At 45.1% G+C, this 14,891-nt stretch overlaps 3 protein-coding genes across 4 annotated transcripts; 2 read left to right on the plus strand and 1 right to left on the minus strand.

The window, feature by feature from the left end:
• Positions 1 to 929: 929 nt before the first annotated feature.
• Positions 930 to 4,532, plus strand: LOC138616100 (zinc transporter ZIP9). Of its 2 annotated transcripts, none has more exons than XM_069690150.1 (7): positions 930 to 1,215; positions 1,534 to 1,654; positions 1,914 to 2,084; positions 2,185 to 2,253; positions 2,659 to 2,744; positions 3,222 to 3,356; positions 3,471 to 4,532. In XM_069690150.1, exons 1-7 carry the CDS (start codon positions 1,120 to 1,122, stop codon positions 3,732 to 3,734), a joined length of 942 nt encoding a protein of 313 aa, XP_069546251.1. In that variant the 5' UTR covers positions 930 to 1,119; the 3' UTR covers positions 3,735 to 4,532. The 2 variants fall into 2 exon arrangements, with proteins under 2 accessions (XP_069546251.1, XP_069546252.1); XM_069690151.1 differs by having other exon boundaries at positions 1,534 to 1,642.
• Positions 4,533 to 5,551: 1,019 nt separating this feature from the next.
• Positions 5,552 to 7,760, minus strand: LOC138616102 (coiled-coil domain-containing protein 177-like). Its single transcript, XM_069690154.1, has one exon. It carries the CDS (start codon positions 7,611 to 7,613, stop codon positions 5,895 to 5,897), a length of 1,719 nt encoding a protein of 572 aa, XP_069546255.1. The 5' UTR covers positions 7,614 to 7,760; the 3' UTR covers positions 5,552 to 5,894.
• A 1,383-nt stretch (positions 7,761 to 9,143) lies between these two features.
• Positions 9,144 to 14,483, plus strand: nsmce4a (NSE4 homolog A, SMC5-SMC6 complex component). Its single transcript, XM_069690155.1, has 11 exons — positions 9,144 to 9,246; positions 9,796 to 10,016; positions 10,147 to 10,227; positions 10,504 to 10,634; positions 11,011 to 11,162; positions 11,416 to 11,515; positions 13,566 to 13,656; positions 13,737 to 13,831; positions 13,931 to 13,979; positions 14,087 to 14,172; positions 14,278 to 14,483. The coding sequence occupies exons 2-11, from the start codon at positions 9,818 to 9,820 to the stop codon at positions 14,341 to 14,343; spliced, it is 1,050 nt and encodes a 349-aa protein (XP_069546256.1). The 5' UTR covers positions 9,144 to 9,246; positions 9,796 to 9,817; the 3' UTR covers positions 14,344 to 14,483.
• The last annotated feature ends 408 nt before the right edge of the window (positions 14,484 to 14,891 follow it).

The raw sequence follows: 14,891 nt of genomic DNA on the forward strand, positions 1-14,891 counted from the left end.
TTTCTTTGTGTACTTTTCCTTCTTTATAGGTTTAGATTTTTCTAGATAGGAAGAGTAACAATAGCAGCATTTGACCGTCTCATTTCATGACTGTTTCCAAAGGGCCGTCTGTACAACAGCGATATGCTGTTATGGATATATATATAGCCGTGCTTCCCCCGAGCTCTTTCAACAATAAACCTGTCTTTAATCCAGTTTGTTGACAGCAAGAGTTTCTGTTTAACAATCTCCTTGAATGGGCATTCAGAGCAACGATTATGTTTTAAAGAAGAATTTACACACAAGTTCCACTCGCATGAAAAATTAAATTTAGAAACAGTAAAATGCACCGATGTTCATTTCAATGCACTCAGAGGTTTTACTAATACAGCCGTTTTTGGTCTAGTGCGACCAAATGTGGTTTCTACAGTGGCAATCTTTATTAGCTGTTGCTGCATTACTGAGTCAGTATGCTGACTTTATAACTCCTCGCCTCTCGTGCTTTAGTGACACAGTTGTTTTATCATTTACAAATGCAATGTAATTATGGCATAGCAACAACAAGAACTTGTAGAATAACATGGCCTGTCAGATGTCAAACTGTGACTCCCCAGAAAGGCTTCGGGCAGCTCTTCCATTTTGAGCTCTAAAAAGGCGTGCAGTCTGGTCTGAGTTGACTTTTTTTTGTGTGTGCCACTTTTCTATTGTGAACTCACTTAAAACCTGCTCCGACATATGAATTTCAATGAATGGATGAATTAGGCACAAAGCTTATGACGCCTCATTAAAACCGTTTTGTGGTTGTCACAACCGCATTTTTTTTTTTAATTTATTTTTCAATTTTCGGAGGACCCGGGGGGGGGGGGGGGGGGGGGGGTTAGGGTGCAGTTCTCGGTGTCCGACACTGGGTGCTGCTTGGGAGCAGCAAGAAGTAGGCTGCAGCTGCGGAGCAGAAGAGGAGGGCGACGGAGGTGCGACGTGGAAAGGCAGAGTGGGACTCGTGTCTGTCTTCTTTGATACACAAATGAAATCCAGCGACACCACGGGAGCAGACTGCCATCTCTCCGGGGGACCGAACAACGAGATGTAGCACATCGGCAAACTGAGGAACCACTTGGTGTTGGGAAGGAGGTCGTCGCTATGGACGGAGGGTTGACTATTACTTTTATATCGGTGGCGATGTTTGTGGGTTCCTTTTTACTTGGATTCATCCCACTGCTGTTCAGACTCTCTGAGGTAAGGATTTTTTTTAATTTATCCTCCCCCGTCATTTCAAACTCCCTCATGAAGGAAAGTTTGGCGGCTGATTTACTAAAGTCTTCATTATCATTCAGCCAGGACACCGCAATGACTGAATCATTTCAATCTGCAGCGTTAATCTTTATTTGGGCCTTTTTTAATGCAGTGATGGACACCTGTAGATCATGTTTTTATCAATGAGCCTATACTGCCGTATCGCTTGCTTATTTTGTTTGGAATTTTACCTGTGTGTGTGTGTGTGTGTGTGTGTGTGTGTGTGTGTGTGTGTGTGTGTGTGTGTGTGTCCGTCCCTAGAAAAGCCTGCAGTTTGTCTCCATCCTGGGAGCTGGTCTGCTATGTGGGACAGCTCTTGCCATCACCATCCCAGAAGGTGTGGGCTTACTGGAAGAAACCAGACTGGAAGGTGAGCAGCAAGGTAATCATGATCTCACTGCCCTCGTTTGGACCGTGGACCCCTCTCCTCGGTTGCCTTGACAACTGATGAGGCATAATCTACGCCGTCCTCACCCTCCGATTATCCAGGAGTGTTTGATCGTAACCCCTTGAGCTGATTGATGACGCACGTGGGGATGAAAGCGGGCTTCACAGTCCAAATGTAAGCCGCTCTCTGCCTTGTTGTCTTTTGTGTGGGTTTGATCAAAAGCTCTTCCTATGTCCTTCATCTTCCTCTCCAGCATCCTCCTCCTCTTCCTCTCATGTGCCGTCCGGCCTGAACGCCAGCGCCGAAAACGCAACTTCCACAGAGGGAGGCCTTCCACCTCGGTTCTTTATTGGGGTGTCTTTAACACTCGGGTTCATCTTCATGTTTGTCGTGGATCAGATCGGAAGTTATCTTTCCATGCGTGGCAAGTTGGCAGAACTCTCCGCACTCGCTTCGTTTTACAGCGTTAACTCCACATTCATCTTTTTATTCATCGCTTTAACATGAGCACTTTCTAATTTCAGACCAAACAAGCCGTTTGCCGAACAGCGTCCACCTGACAGCCACACTGGGGCTGGTTATTCACGCTGCAGGTGCGTCATACGGAACAACATTGACAGTGCATGTTCCACTGGCTTGTGTTTGTTTGAGGTACACACAAGGTGTTTGAAGGAAGTCCAGGACGAAAGCATTGAAAATCCCCAACAAAACCCTGCAGTTGTTCACGGCCTCATGTGACTCAGCATGTGATTGTTTCACCGATGTTTGAAATGGCTTCATTTCTGTGAGCCTGTAACTTGGCCTGGAGGCTTTCACTTCAAAGTTCAACTGAAGTTTGGAAAAAAAAAAAAAAAAAAAAAATCACATGTGAAACTGAACTCATTTATCAGTTCAATGTCATTTTGAAGACTGGTTGCCAAGTCATTTAACTGAAGTGCAAACACATGTTGAGTAAGTAGATTGTTGTGACCATTAATAAGAGTCTTGTTTGCGTACAGCTGATGGATTTGCTCTGGGTGCTGCTGTGGCCACGGGTCAGGTGACCGTGCAAGTCGTCGTATTTTTTGCTGTGATTCTACACAAGGTGAGAAAACATTTCCGTCTCACACACACAGCTGTGCTGATCAAACGCAAGTAGAGAGGACCAGATCCCAACACACGAAATGTGGGGCAAAGGAGAGGTGGTCTTAAATTTGGATGAATCTATCCAATTTAGAAAATGAACACAATAGCTGAAGCAGGTTAAAGTTAGGCCTTGAGCATGTGAAGGACTAAACAAGTATATTTGACAATATATTTGAATGCAACTTTCTCCCGCTGAGTAAATAGCGCTTTAAAGGAAGTTGAAGTTTCACAGTTCTCATGGTCTTATGTGGTGCTCTCTTACCACCACAGTCTGCTGACCTGTATGATCAGGAGTGCTGAACAGTGGTAAACGGTCATTATTTCAGCTACCGTTTTCTTTATCTCTTACATGACATAAAGAGAGACACCCGGTCACCCCACAAACAAGATGTAACGGAGCTGATAAGGACAGCTGCCCATCTTTCTTGTCTTCCAGGCGCCTGCGGCGTTTGGTCTGGTCTCCTTCCTGATGCATGCGGGCCTGGAGAAGAAGTACATCCAGGGACATTTACTGGCCTTCTCAGCTGCAGCACCGATAGTCGCGATCACCACTTACTTCATATTACATGCAGTAAGAAAGCACGCGCCATCCATCCGGTGTCTGAAAGAAGAAGCGTGAGTGGTTATACAGTGCCAGCCGGTGCTCCTGTTTTCTGTTTGACCCGATGTGTGCTTTTGTTTGCAGTCAGGCAGCTCCTCTCGGAAGCAGATCAATGCGACCGGTGTGGGAATGCTCTTCTCGGCTGGGACTTTCCTGTACGTGGCCACGGTGCACGTTCTCCCCGAGATCAGCAGCACGACAGGCCGACCGGCCTCCGACCTCCAGCAGCACACGGCAACCGAGACCCAGCAGCAGCAGCAGCAGCGACACCTGGGACTCCTGGAGAGCCTCACGCTCATCCTCGGTGTGGGGCTTCCAATGGTGCTGGCTCTTGGGTTGCATGACTAAGAAGGGACCGCCGTGGGCCGTGATTAAGTTTAGTGGCACCGGGTCTAAATTATAACGCCTGAGCACCTGTTACCGCACCGTGTAAACAACCCGCGTGGCACGATTAGAAAACAAAATGTCCCTCTGAAGAGAGGTCTGATTTCAGTGAAACCTGCCTTTCAGTCCAGCTATTGTTTGTGTATCAACAGAGCTTTCCAGCAGGTGTAAAGAATCAGATAACTAATATGTTGTCCCCGGCGGCCTGAGTTTCCAAAAGCACAAAAAGGCCGTGATCTGTTGTCAAGGCTTTCTGAGGACGGCGCGTTTTTTTTAGAGGTGAAATCAAATAACTGGATAGATTTACAGGAACAACTAAATAATTTGATACTATTTCTTACCGGGACGATAAGGAAATTGAGGTCGTACAGCTTGAGTCATTTTGTTTGTTTAGTTCAAGAACAGGGGTTTTTAGTTTATTCATGTGCAATAGCGTAAATGATCAAGGAACAGGAAGTGAAGTTATATATGTGCTGCTAGTTCTATAATTTGTTTTGGCGTTTTGAAGGCGTGTTTTATTTGTACATCTGACAAAGTGTCATCGGTTTTTAGTGGAACATCTTCAAGAACACACTGCAAAACAGGAGCAGTACATACCTGGGGTCGGACTTCAAATCACAGATATTTCACTGAGTTTGTGCCAGTGATACTTGAGGAACTTTCAATGACTCCTGCTGTTTCTTTTTCGGTCTCTTTTTTTTTAGTGTCTGCAGAACATAAAATGTGACGTCCATTGGAATAAAACCACGTCTCCTTGTGTGATTATGGCCTGTTCAGTAGCTCGGTGTCCTGCTCTATTTATTTTAGAGCACAGCGGTAAGCGATCTGATGCTAATTCATTTTTAATGGTCGAAGTGTCATGTAGCGCCTTCCTTTCATCAACTCCCCCGGAGAGCTGGTCACTGTGGGGCCAAGGAGATGAATGCCCGTGTTAAATACAGATCCAGAAAACGTCAAAAAAATGAAGACATTTTTCATTTCAAATTGTGATTTATTCATTAAGATGTAATAAAAAAAAAACTTAAAATACTGTAAAGTTATAATAATATAATTCAGCAAATTTACAAAACACAGTCCATATAACATCAATTAGAATATGCAACACATGATGAACACGGCACTAATGACGAGATGAAACGTTTCTTTGTGGTCCGGAACTGAGACAAACTCGTACATGAGCAGCAAATCTGTGGTGTTTACAAGCGTCGTGAAAAATACTTCTCTGTGAATTTTAAAATGTTGCTTATTTTGACCTACTTAAAAAACAAAAAGCGCCAAGTGGGACATGCTACGTGCCGTGTTGAGACACAGACACCAGCCAGACTAGCAGAAACAACACAAAGGTCAGCTGAACAGGAAACATCATCCAGAGCCCTGCAGTCTGGTTCATCTTCAACCACTCTAAATTACCCTCCACCCTCCTCCTCCTCCTCCACCTCTTCAGCCTTCAAGGCCTGATGACAACAGACCACAGCTTAACCCTTCACTCTCTGGGCTGAGATTTCCAGTCTTCCTCATAACCAGTTGAATGGGGTGTAATGCTAAATTACATGTGTTGAAACAGGAACAAAAATAAATAAATAACGTGTTTGTATATGCAAGCTTTGGTTACACCCATATCCAGTCTACAGCAATGGTTCCCCGTAAGATGATTGACAGGACAGTAGTTAAGAGGCAAAAATCCATCTGACTTATGAAATGAAAAATATAGGGCGCAATCTCATGGGATCTGAGGCCTTACGTCAAATAAAACTTTGACTGTGAGTTTACAGCTTACAGTTTACAGCTTGTACATCCCCGTTAAGATCGAGAGCCCGGTGAAAACAGCACTGACGTCGTCATGGTCCACGGCACATCGCAGGGCCCCCGGGTAGCTTCGGGTCTCAACATTTATTCAGATGCCCAACCTTCAGCAACACACCATTTTAATACTTTTGAATACTGCCTACATTTTTTTTTTTTTAGAAAGTGTGAAAAAAAAGAAGTGTTTTTTTGTTTTTTACTACACTGTGGATTCACTTATTTTATTGCAGATCCCACTGGAAGCGGCTCTGGATGAGTCGTCCAGTCAATAATGCCTGAATTGTACTCGGCCCTCTGCTGATGTGCAGCTCATCCTTTCTTTCATAGTTTCATGTGGCTTATGGAGGCGGTCAGCTGAGCCTCCAGAGCCATCTGATCAAAGGTTCTCCTGTGTGTCTGCTGCCTCACTCGCTCCCTCATGTGAAAGGAGGCCCTGGCCAGCCTCTGCGCCTCCTCCTGGATCTGCTCTCGCTGTCTTCGCAGCCTCTCCCTCCTCCACTCCTTCATGCAGACGTAGCTCTCTTTGGCCGCCCTCGTTGCCTCCTCCTCTCGCTGCAGCTTCTCTCGGAGCCTCTGGTGGCGGAGCTGCCTGTGTGCGTTGTGCCGATGTGTCTGCAGAGCTCTGGTCCTGTGCTGTGCCGAGGCGCGCAGCACGGCTCTCTCCACGCGGCGCCGGCTCAGTTGGACCAGGACCTGCTTGTTTGAGATCTGCTGGACGCTTCGCAGCTTGGCCCTCAGCTGCACTCTCTGAATCTGCTCCTCCTCCTGGGCAGCCTGCTCCTGCAGCTCCCTCAGCCGGGCCTCCGCAGCCTGGGCCCGTTTCTCGCAGGAGCGCTGCATCTTCTTCTCGAGAGTGCTCCTCATCTGTGCCTCCTCTTCCTCCGTCTGCTGCTCCGCCTGCGTTTTGAGCAGGATGTGTCGGAGCAGCTCTATCTGGTTTCCCTCCTGCAGCCTCCTCCGCTCTTTCTTCTCCCGCAACACTTTGCTCCTGCTGGCCTTCTCCTCCTTCCGCTCTGCTGCCTGCCTCGCCCTCTCTCGCTCCCTTTTCTCCACCTCCTCTTTCTCTCTCAGCAGCTTCTCATGGCACTGCCTGCGCACCTCCGCCTCTCTCTGCGCTTGCTCTGTCTTTTCTCTGCGGTGCGCCTCCCCCTGCTCTTTGAGCCTCCTCCAGCGGTCCTCTTGCAGCAGCAGCTCGCGCTCGCGCTGTTCTGCTTCCTCCTTCTCCTTCCCCTCCCTCAGCCTCTTGCGGGCCTCCAGCTCCTTGCGCCAGAGTTTCATACTCTGCTTCAGCTTCCTCCTCCTCCTTTTCTCCGCCTCAGCCTGCTCTGTCTCCTTCTGCCTGCGGGCCTCCTGCCGCTCCTGCTCCTCCTGCTGACAGACCCTCACGCGAGCCCGCTCCTCCTGATGCTTCACCAGCATCAGAGCTGCTATCTTGCGGTCTCTCTCCGATACTGTGACACACATCTCCCTTTTGATGTCCTTGGTGAGCCCCCGCACTTTCATCTCGGTCGCTGAGGAGTATCTGCGGTCTCCCAGGTTGAAGCTGCAGACTGTGTTCCTGTCTGGGTCTCTTTGACCAGAGACAGAGCAGGAGGACCTGCTGACACATTTCCCTTGAAAGCAGAGCTCTGCATAAGGAACAGGCCCCGCGGTGTGCGTGTCCGATGAGCGATCCTTCAGCCCGGCGGCGGGCAGCACCTCCGAGCCGCCCGACGACACTTTATTATTGCCTGGCCGCTTGTCCTCCGCAGCCCGGATAATCCTCTCCCGCTCCCTGCGGCACATTTGTAAAAGCTTCATTCTCTCCTTCCTGTAGGTTTCATGCACGACTCCCATCACCTCAAAGGGCGAGTCGTGCCGCTCGGCAATCAACTCGTTCAGCGATTTAATCAGAAGTTGAACCGGTCTGACACCGAGTCGAGCGCGGGCCTCCGGTGAGCGGGGGCTCGCGAAAACACACCGACTCCTCTCCGCTCCCGCGGACTCAAAGTCCTTCAGGTCCAAACAGCGTGCGGGAGAGCCGGACTTCAACTCCCCCATCGTGAAAACAGCGGCTCAAACGACTTTGGATGCGACGTCCAAATGTTTACAAGCGCTCCTGACTCACGCTTCCTCGCAGCAGCCTCCTCCCGGCACCCGGAGGTCAGAGGCGGATTACCTCCGTCTCTCCACACGGTCTCACGGTGTCTACCTCAGCTGTGACAAATGACACACAAGGACGGAGAGGCTTTAAGCATTTAAAGACAGATTCATGAATAGAAATGCGGGGGGGGAAAAAAAACAAACATATTTTTTTTCATACTGGTTGAGCTCATTTCAGCTTCGTATCCAAATATGACCAGCAAACAGCCTGTAGTTCACTTACTACAAGCACAGTAGCTACGTGTATTACAGTACACATGACAGGCTAAGTATTATAATATAGTTCATCTAGAAAAACACAAATCAAGTCAGCAAAGACCCTCTGAAGCTCAGTGAGGTCAGGTTCACGTTTTAAGCCCGTAGATTCACTTTAATGCAATTATTGAACCCTTTAAGAGCCTCTCGAACCAGCGGAAGCCCGACCTTATAATTTACAGTAAACACGATTTAACTTCTTTCAATAATAATAAAAAGAGAAGAAAAGAAAAAGGACTTACCGGAAGGGCTACTTTAAACGTTTGGAGACGGAACCTTGAAAACGAGCCCTTTTTGACAGGCGCTCGTGTTGTTGTGCAAGACTGGAGTGACGGAGGAGACGCTTCCGGTTACTATGGCAACAGCACAGCGGATTTACAATAAAAGAGCGTCCGTCTCGGGTCGGGTGCTTCCAGACGTTCGTTAGTGCGCCACCCAGCGGCGAGGCGGCCTGCTCACGTAACGTGAAGTTAGAGCCGTATTCGACGCATGTTTACAAAACCGAGGTTTTGTAACCATGTAAACTGGCAGAACGAAAAACACAACAACAACAACAACAACAACAACAACAACAACAACAAACGGATGGGTTTGGGAACATGTTTGCTTATCTAACAGAAAATGTACGATCTCCGTTACGATTACAAATCATCTTTTATGTCAGATAGGCTGTATGTTTACATTTAATAAATTGGCTTTTGTGAGTATAACACAGGAATAATGTGCCCGTTACCTTAGGTTGTAAGTAATTGACCTACATTCATTGAATGAACTGCTGTAAATTTAATTTGGATGATGCGAAGCAGCCTTCATGTATGGACACCTTCAAAAGGAAATATTATATTAGTGTAAACTTCAAAAGGAAATGCACAATGTATTATTGCGTTTTCATGAGACTTTCTCAATTGCATGGAAAATGATATTGCAAAATTGCACCTTTTAAATGATCATTTGAATATAAGCCTCTGTCGGTTTCCATACACAACAAGCAACACCGTTAAAATGTCAACAAATACAATTCACATTTTAACTATTTATTAATCCGCCTATACGACTAACCACGTGTTTATTTATCCCTTTATTGATATAGCTTTTGTGCTTTGATTGCAATAATGCCTTTAAACTGTATTTATATGATTAATATTATTGTTATTACCGCAGAATCACAACAAAACGAGAAGCGCCAGTTTCACTTCCGGTGTCAATACAAGTCTAACTTCGTCAGTCAAAGTTCGTACCATGGTCCCGGCTCGTCCTGTGTTTGTTTGTCTCGCAGGTACGTTGAAGAATTTGAAGGAAAAATAGAAACATTTTATTTAAAAAACAACAACAACCGGAGCACGTTATGATGTTTTTTATTTATTTATGTTAAGCCGATCTTTGCAGGATAATCTAATTAATGTCCTCCCGTTCAGATAAGTTGCTGATGAACGTGGCGCTAACGTAAACAGCTAAAACCAGAGCTGCTGGATGGAGAACTAGTTGTTAAGTGTTATCTGATTTGAGTAATATTATATATATTTAATTTTTTTACGCATATGCGTTTTACACTATCTACTTGTGGATGTTTTACTTCACGTCGCGGCTGTGCTCCGTTGAACAGGGGGGGGAGGAGGCTAACGTTAGCGGTAGCAAGCAACAGTTTTCCGCTTTATATCTTCGTGTTTTTATAATTTATTTGGCTTAAAAAAAAAGAAAGAAAGAAAGAAAGAAAGAAAGAAGTAAAACCGGCTGGTTTGAGTGAGGCCGTCTCTGAGTCCTTTCCTCGGTGTGTTTTCTGTTGACCCGTGTTGTTTTCGCTCCCCCTCCCTCTCGAAACGAACAGCACCTCCACTGAGCGCCTGAAGATGAAGAGAGCCAGGAGCGGAGGTGACGAGGAAGCTCCGCGGCAAAACGGCGCTGCGGGCCGGCGGAGAGGAGACCAGAGTGACGGGGACGACGCCGACTGGGACGGAGGCCCGGCGGGCCAGCAGGACGGCAACAACGACCCGAGCCTCAGGAGGGAAATCCGGAGCAAGTACAGAGACCTCATCAGCTCGGTGCAACGTGAGTAGTTGCTGACAGGAAGGCTGAAGTGACAGCTCAAGTTGTTGTTGTTGTTGTTGTTGTTGTTTATTTCCCCAACAAATTTGTGATATGCATTCTTCTTATTTGTTTTTGTTTTTTTTTCCTCCAGAGAACAGGGACGATATACTGAACCCCTCCAACAACAAACTCACAGAGGTTTTAGAAGAGGCAAACAAACTTTTTAAAGATGGTAGGTTGTTTTGAATTTGGTGAATGGGCCTTTACAGAGACTGCAGGGTTGTGTAATCAATAAACCGCAAGCGTCAACACACACACAAAAAAAAGTGTTATTCCAAAAGTCTTGAGACATTCAAATTGGATTAATCTGTGATTCTAATTTGCCCATTGAAATTGGTTATTTAATGTCTTTAGTGTCCAGATTAACAACCCGTACCTGAATCACACGTCATCACCCTCGCTCATCCCCGCAGATTGATCAGTTTAACTTTTCTCTGTTCTTCGCCAGTTCGGCAGGCAAGAGAAGCAGCTCTGGATGCCCAGCTCCTTGTTGTGGCCACAGACCTGGGAAAGGAAAAAGCCAGCCAAATGTTCTCTGAGGGGACGGCTTTTGACCCCACCGTTTTCGCTGAGCATCTTGTGAGTATGTTTACTGTACATACACATTATGTCTATACACTGGAGCGCCTACTGGTTTGACAATGTTGAGAAATGACAGTGAGAGTAAAACTGAGCTGAACGTGGTGGATTCACTTTCCTTTGGTGGCCCATAACTCAACTCCAAATGAATGTAAATTGTTCGATATGCACCTATGTGGTTATACATCAGCCGTGACGGCTTTGTAAGAGTCGTTTCCGCTTCATTTAAGTAAACAACAGCACGCGTAACTTCTTTGTAAAGGTTTAATATAAATGTAATGGAGCCTCGCGCGAAGGAAATCAGAATGCTTTTGTTTCCACCACAAGTACCGAGGCATCATACGCTCATGTGGAGATGTCTATGCTCCTCCAACAGCTCTCCTTCATGGGTCTCAACCGACTGGAAGACGAGGAGGATGAGCAGCAGAACGGAGGAGCCGTCGACGGCTACCTGCCTCATGACGCCTGGGACAGGATGGCCCGCGGAGTAGAGTGCTGTTTCAGGACAGCACCGTCTTTCCACTACATGTGAGTGCCTTCCATGCCGGTTTATTGACCCGCCAGTTCACAAAACATTCATGTGAAAAAGCATTCTGCATTTAAAAATCGCAGAGAGGGTTCACGTCAAGCCTCCACTTGAAGCTGTTATTTTGTAGTCTTGTGTTGAAAATGTTCTTGGAGTGACACAGATTTATTATTATTATTAATTCTAGACTCATTACTATCCTTCAGCAGTGTTGTGTTTGTCTTGAGTTTTTATTTCCCCGGTTCTCTGCATCAGGATGGGGTCATTCCACGCAGAGCCGCCTCCTCCAAAGCAAAGGATAGAGCGGCAAAGGAAGGCACCCAGCAAGGAAGGCAAAAGGATAATGCCCACTCAGGTAGCTAAACTCGCACATCTATGGCTCCAGTTATCTACCCGCATGTGAGACCAACTTACAAATACTTACAAGTATGAGCATTAGTAATTCAAACTCTGAAGATGCTCGAATATAAATGCAGGAGCCTCCCATAGGCCCACACAAGGGACTACTTCAGTTCATTAGCTTTCAAAACATAAATTGTCAGACTGTGTTTTAAACTAAAAAAATTGACATGTTATGAATGAAACCTACAGATTGTTTAATAGAGAGTAAAAAAAAAAAAAAAAAGGTCACATATTTTCTTAAAATGCTGTTGTTTGCTCATTATATAACTGAAGACTACAGTGCCTTGCAAAAATATTGACCCCCCTTGGCGTATTTCTTTTTTTGTTGCCTTACAACCTGGAATTAAAATTGTTTTTTTTTTTTTTTTTTTTTTTTGGGGGGGGGGGTTTGTATCATTTGATTTACACAACATGCCTACCACTTTGAAGATGCAAAATATGTTTTATTGTGAATCAAACAAGAAATAAGACAAAAAAACAGAAAACTTGAGCGTGCATAACTATTCACCCTTTGGGTCAATACTTTGTAGAGCCCCCTTTTGCAGCAATTACAGCTGCAAGTCTCTTGGGGTATATATCTATAAGCTTGGCACATCTAGCCACTGGGATTTTTGCCCATTCTTCAAGGCAAAACTGCTCCAGCTCCTTCTAGTTGGATGGGTTCCGCTGGTGTACAGCAATCTTTAAGTCATACCACAGATTCTCAATTGGATTGAGGTCTGGGCTTTGACTAGGCCATTCCAAGACATTTAAATGTTTCCCCTTAAACCACTCGAGTGTTGCTTTAGCAGTATGCTTAGGGTCATTGTCCTGCTGGAAGGTGAACCTCCGTCCCAGTCTCAAATCTCTGGAAGACTGAAACAGGTTTCTCTCAAGAATTTCCCTGTATTTAGCGCCATCCATCATTCCTTCAATTCTGACCAGTTTCCCAGTCCCTGCCGATGAAAAACATCCCCACAGCATGATGCTGCCACCACCATGCTTCACTGTGGGGATGGTGTTCTCGGGGTGATGAGAGGTGTTGGGTTTGCGCCAGACATAGCGTTTTCCTTGATGGCCAAAAAGCTCAATTTTAGTCTCATCTGACCAGAGTACCTTCTTCCATATGTTTGGGGAGTCTCCCACATGCCTTTTGGCGAACACCAAACGTGTTTGCTTATTTTTTTCTTTAAGCAATGGCTTTTTTTCTGGCCACTCTTCCGTAAAGCCCAGCTCTGTGGAGTGTACGGCTTAAAGTGGTCCTATGGACAGAAACTCCAATCTCCGCTGTGGAGCTTTGCAGCTCCTTCAGGGTTATCTTTGGTCTCTTTGTTGCCTCTCTGATTAATGCCCTCCTTGCCTGGTCCGTGAGTTTTGGTGGGCGGCCCTCTCTTGCCAGGTTTGTTGTGGTGCCATATTCTTTCCATTTTTTTTTTAATAATGGCTTTAATGGTGCTCCGTGGGATGTTCAAAGTTTTGGATATTTTTTTATAACCCAACCCTGATCTGTACTTCTCCACAACTTTGTCCCTGACCTGTTTGGAGAGCTCCTTGGTCTTCATGGTGCCGCTTGCTTGGTGGTGCCCCTTGCTTAGTGGTGTTGTAGACTCTGGGGCCTTTCAGAACAGGTGTATATATATATACTGAGATCATGTGACACTTAGATTGCACACAGGTGGACTTTATTTAACTAATTACGTGACTTCTGAAGGTAATTGGTTGCACCAGATCTTATTTAGAGGCTTAATAGCAAAGGGGGTGAATACATATGCACGCACCACTTTTCCGTTATTTATTTTTTAGAATTTTTTTTTAAACAAGTTATTTTTTTCATTTCACTTCACTAATTTGGACTATTTTGTGTATGTCCATTACATGAAATCCAAATAAAGATCAATTTTAATTTGAAGTTGTAAGGCAACAAAATAGGAAAAACGCCAAGGGGGGGTCAATACTTTTGCAAGGCACTGTATGTTCCACAGAGTCCCACACACTTGCGTCATCATGTTAATGTTGTCTTTCAGCTGAAAAAAATGGAAGAGTCCCATCAAGAGGCGACAGAGAAAGAGGTGGAGAGGATCCTGGGATACCTGAAGCGTTACCACCAAGATGATCGTGAGTTTAAAATCCACCGCCCGGATGTTACATCATTGTGTAAATCCTTCGTCGCTCACATGTGTCTGTTTCTGTCACAGCAACGTCTCCGATTTTGTATTACGAGTTCGTCATAGACCCCAGCTCATTTTCTCGGACAGTGGAGAACATTTTCCACACATCTTTTCTAATCAGGGTGAGACGTGCGCTGATGTTTTTATTTTTTTTTATTTTCACTGATTGTGTGCCCTCCAGTGACTTTAAAGCAGGTGTGACAACAGTGTTTGTATTTCAGGATGGTTTGGCGCGGATGTATCTGGATGATACTAAATTGCCTTGTATAGGTGAGAAGATGTAACATTTTGTGGCGTTATTCTGATTGGACAATAACAATGGAAATGTCTTTAGGTAAATTATTTGCCCGGTGTTGTGTGTTTTTTTTGCACCTCAGCGCTTGTAGAAGATGAGAGAGTGGAAGCAGAAGATTCAAGCAGCCGCAAACAGTGCATCGTCTCCATCAGCCCAAAGATATGGAAGGTTAGTGGCCTGAATGCAGATAACTTAATCCAGTGACAATGCAAGATCTCGTTTGGTCACAACTTGTATGACATAACTACGTTCTAACTGTTTCTTCTTTCCCAGGTGCTCATAGATGCCTTTGACATCACACACCCAATGATTCACCCTCCAAACACAGACAACGAGTGATGGATCCCGACACTTTTTGCAAGGCAAAAGCGATTATTGTTTTTAGATGTGTTACTGATCTTAAAATTCAACAAAAGCCAATTATACTGGTAGGTAAATATATGACCACCCCTTTCCACATTTTGTTTTTAATTTTTTTTTACTGTTTTTTTACAGTTTGAATAATAAAAGTAAAAAAAAAAGAAAAAAAAAAAGATTTTTGTTTGTAGCAGTTGTTGAAAATTATTAATATGCCCTTTTATTCTGTTAAAAGCCTCAGCATAATATGCGCCGTGATTGGAATAGTAGTTCATATATTAGTTGATCAAACGTGGATTACCGGGTCAACTTCATGACGGAAAAAAGTAAATGCATGTGTGTGCATATGAAATCCATGAAGACTTGACCCCTCTGCAATTGGAGAGAGTTGGATTTTTATGCCTAATTATAAACAAACGGGTTAGAAAGACTACACTGCAAATACAGATGCTTTTTTCTTCTCTAAAACCTCTTATGTGATTGTTGCAGTAGGTTTGGGATCATTGTTGGAGAATTCCTTCCAAGCTTCT

The sequence above is a fragment of the Brachyistius frenatus genome, unplaced genomic scaffold (genome assembly GCF_029030835.1).
Source record: "Brachyistius frenatus isolate BFR_SWC_R1_liver_20210118 unplaced genomic scaffold, ASM2903083v1 Contig_8, whole genome shotgun sequence".
Classification (NCBI taxonomy): domain Eukaryota; kingdom Metazoa; phylum Chordata; class Actinopteri; family Embiotocidae; genus Brachyistius; species Brachyistius frenatus.

Excerpts from the sequence above, each read along its gene's own strand:
- LOC138616100 (XM_069690150.1), top strand. The coding sequence starts at position 1,120 with ATGGACGGAGGGTTGACTATTACTTTTATATCGGTGGCGATGTTTGTG. Across the intron at positions 2,745-3,221 it reads TTGCTGTGATTCTACACAAG|GCGCCTGCGGCGTTTGGTCT; the intron begins GTGAGAAAACAT and ends CTTGTCTTCCAG. Across the intron at positions 3,357-3,470 it reads CTTACTTCATATTACATGCA|TCAGGCAGCTCCTCTCGGAA; the intron begins GTAAGAAAGCAC and ends TTTTGTTTGCAG.
- LOC138616102 (XM_069690154.1), bottom strand. The coding sequence starts at position 7,613 with ATGGGGGAGTTGAAGTCCGGCTCTCCCGCACGCTGTTTGGACCTGAAG.
- nsmce4a (XM_069690155.1), top strand. The coding sequence starts at position 9,818 with ATGAAGAGAGCCAGGAGCGGAGGTGACGAGGAAGCTCCGCGGCAAAAC. Across the intron at positions 11,163-11,415 it reads GCACCGTCTTTCCACTACAT|GATGGGGTCATTCCACGCAG; the intron begins GTGAGTGCCTTC and ends TCTCTGCATCAG. Across the intron at positions 11,516-13,565 it reads AAAGGATAATGCCCACTCAG|CTGAAAAAAATGGAAGAGTC; the intron begins GTAGCTAAACTC and ends GTTGTCTTTCAG.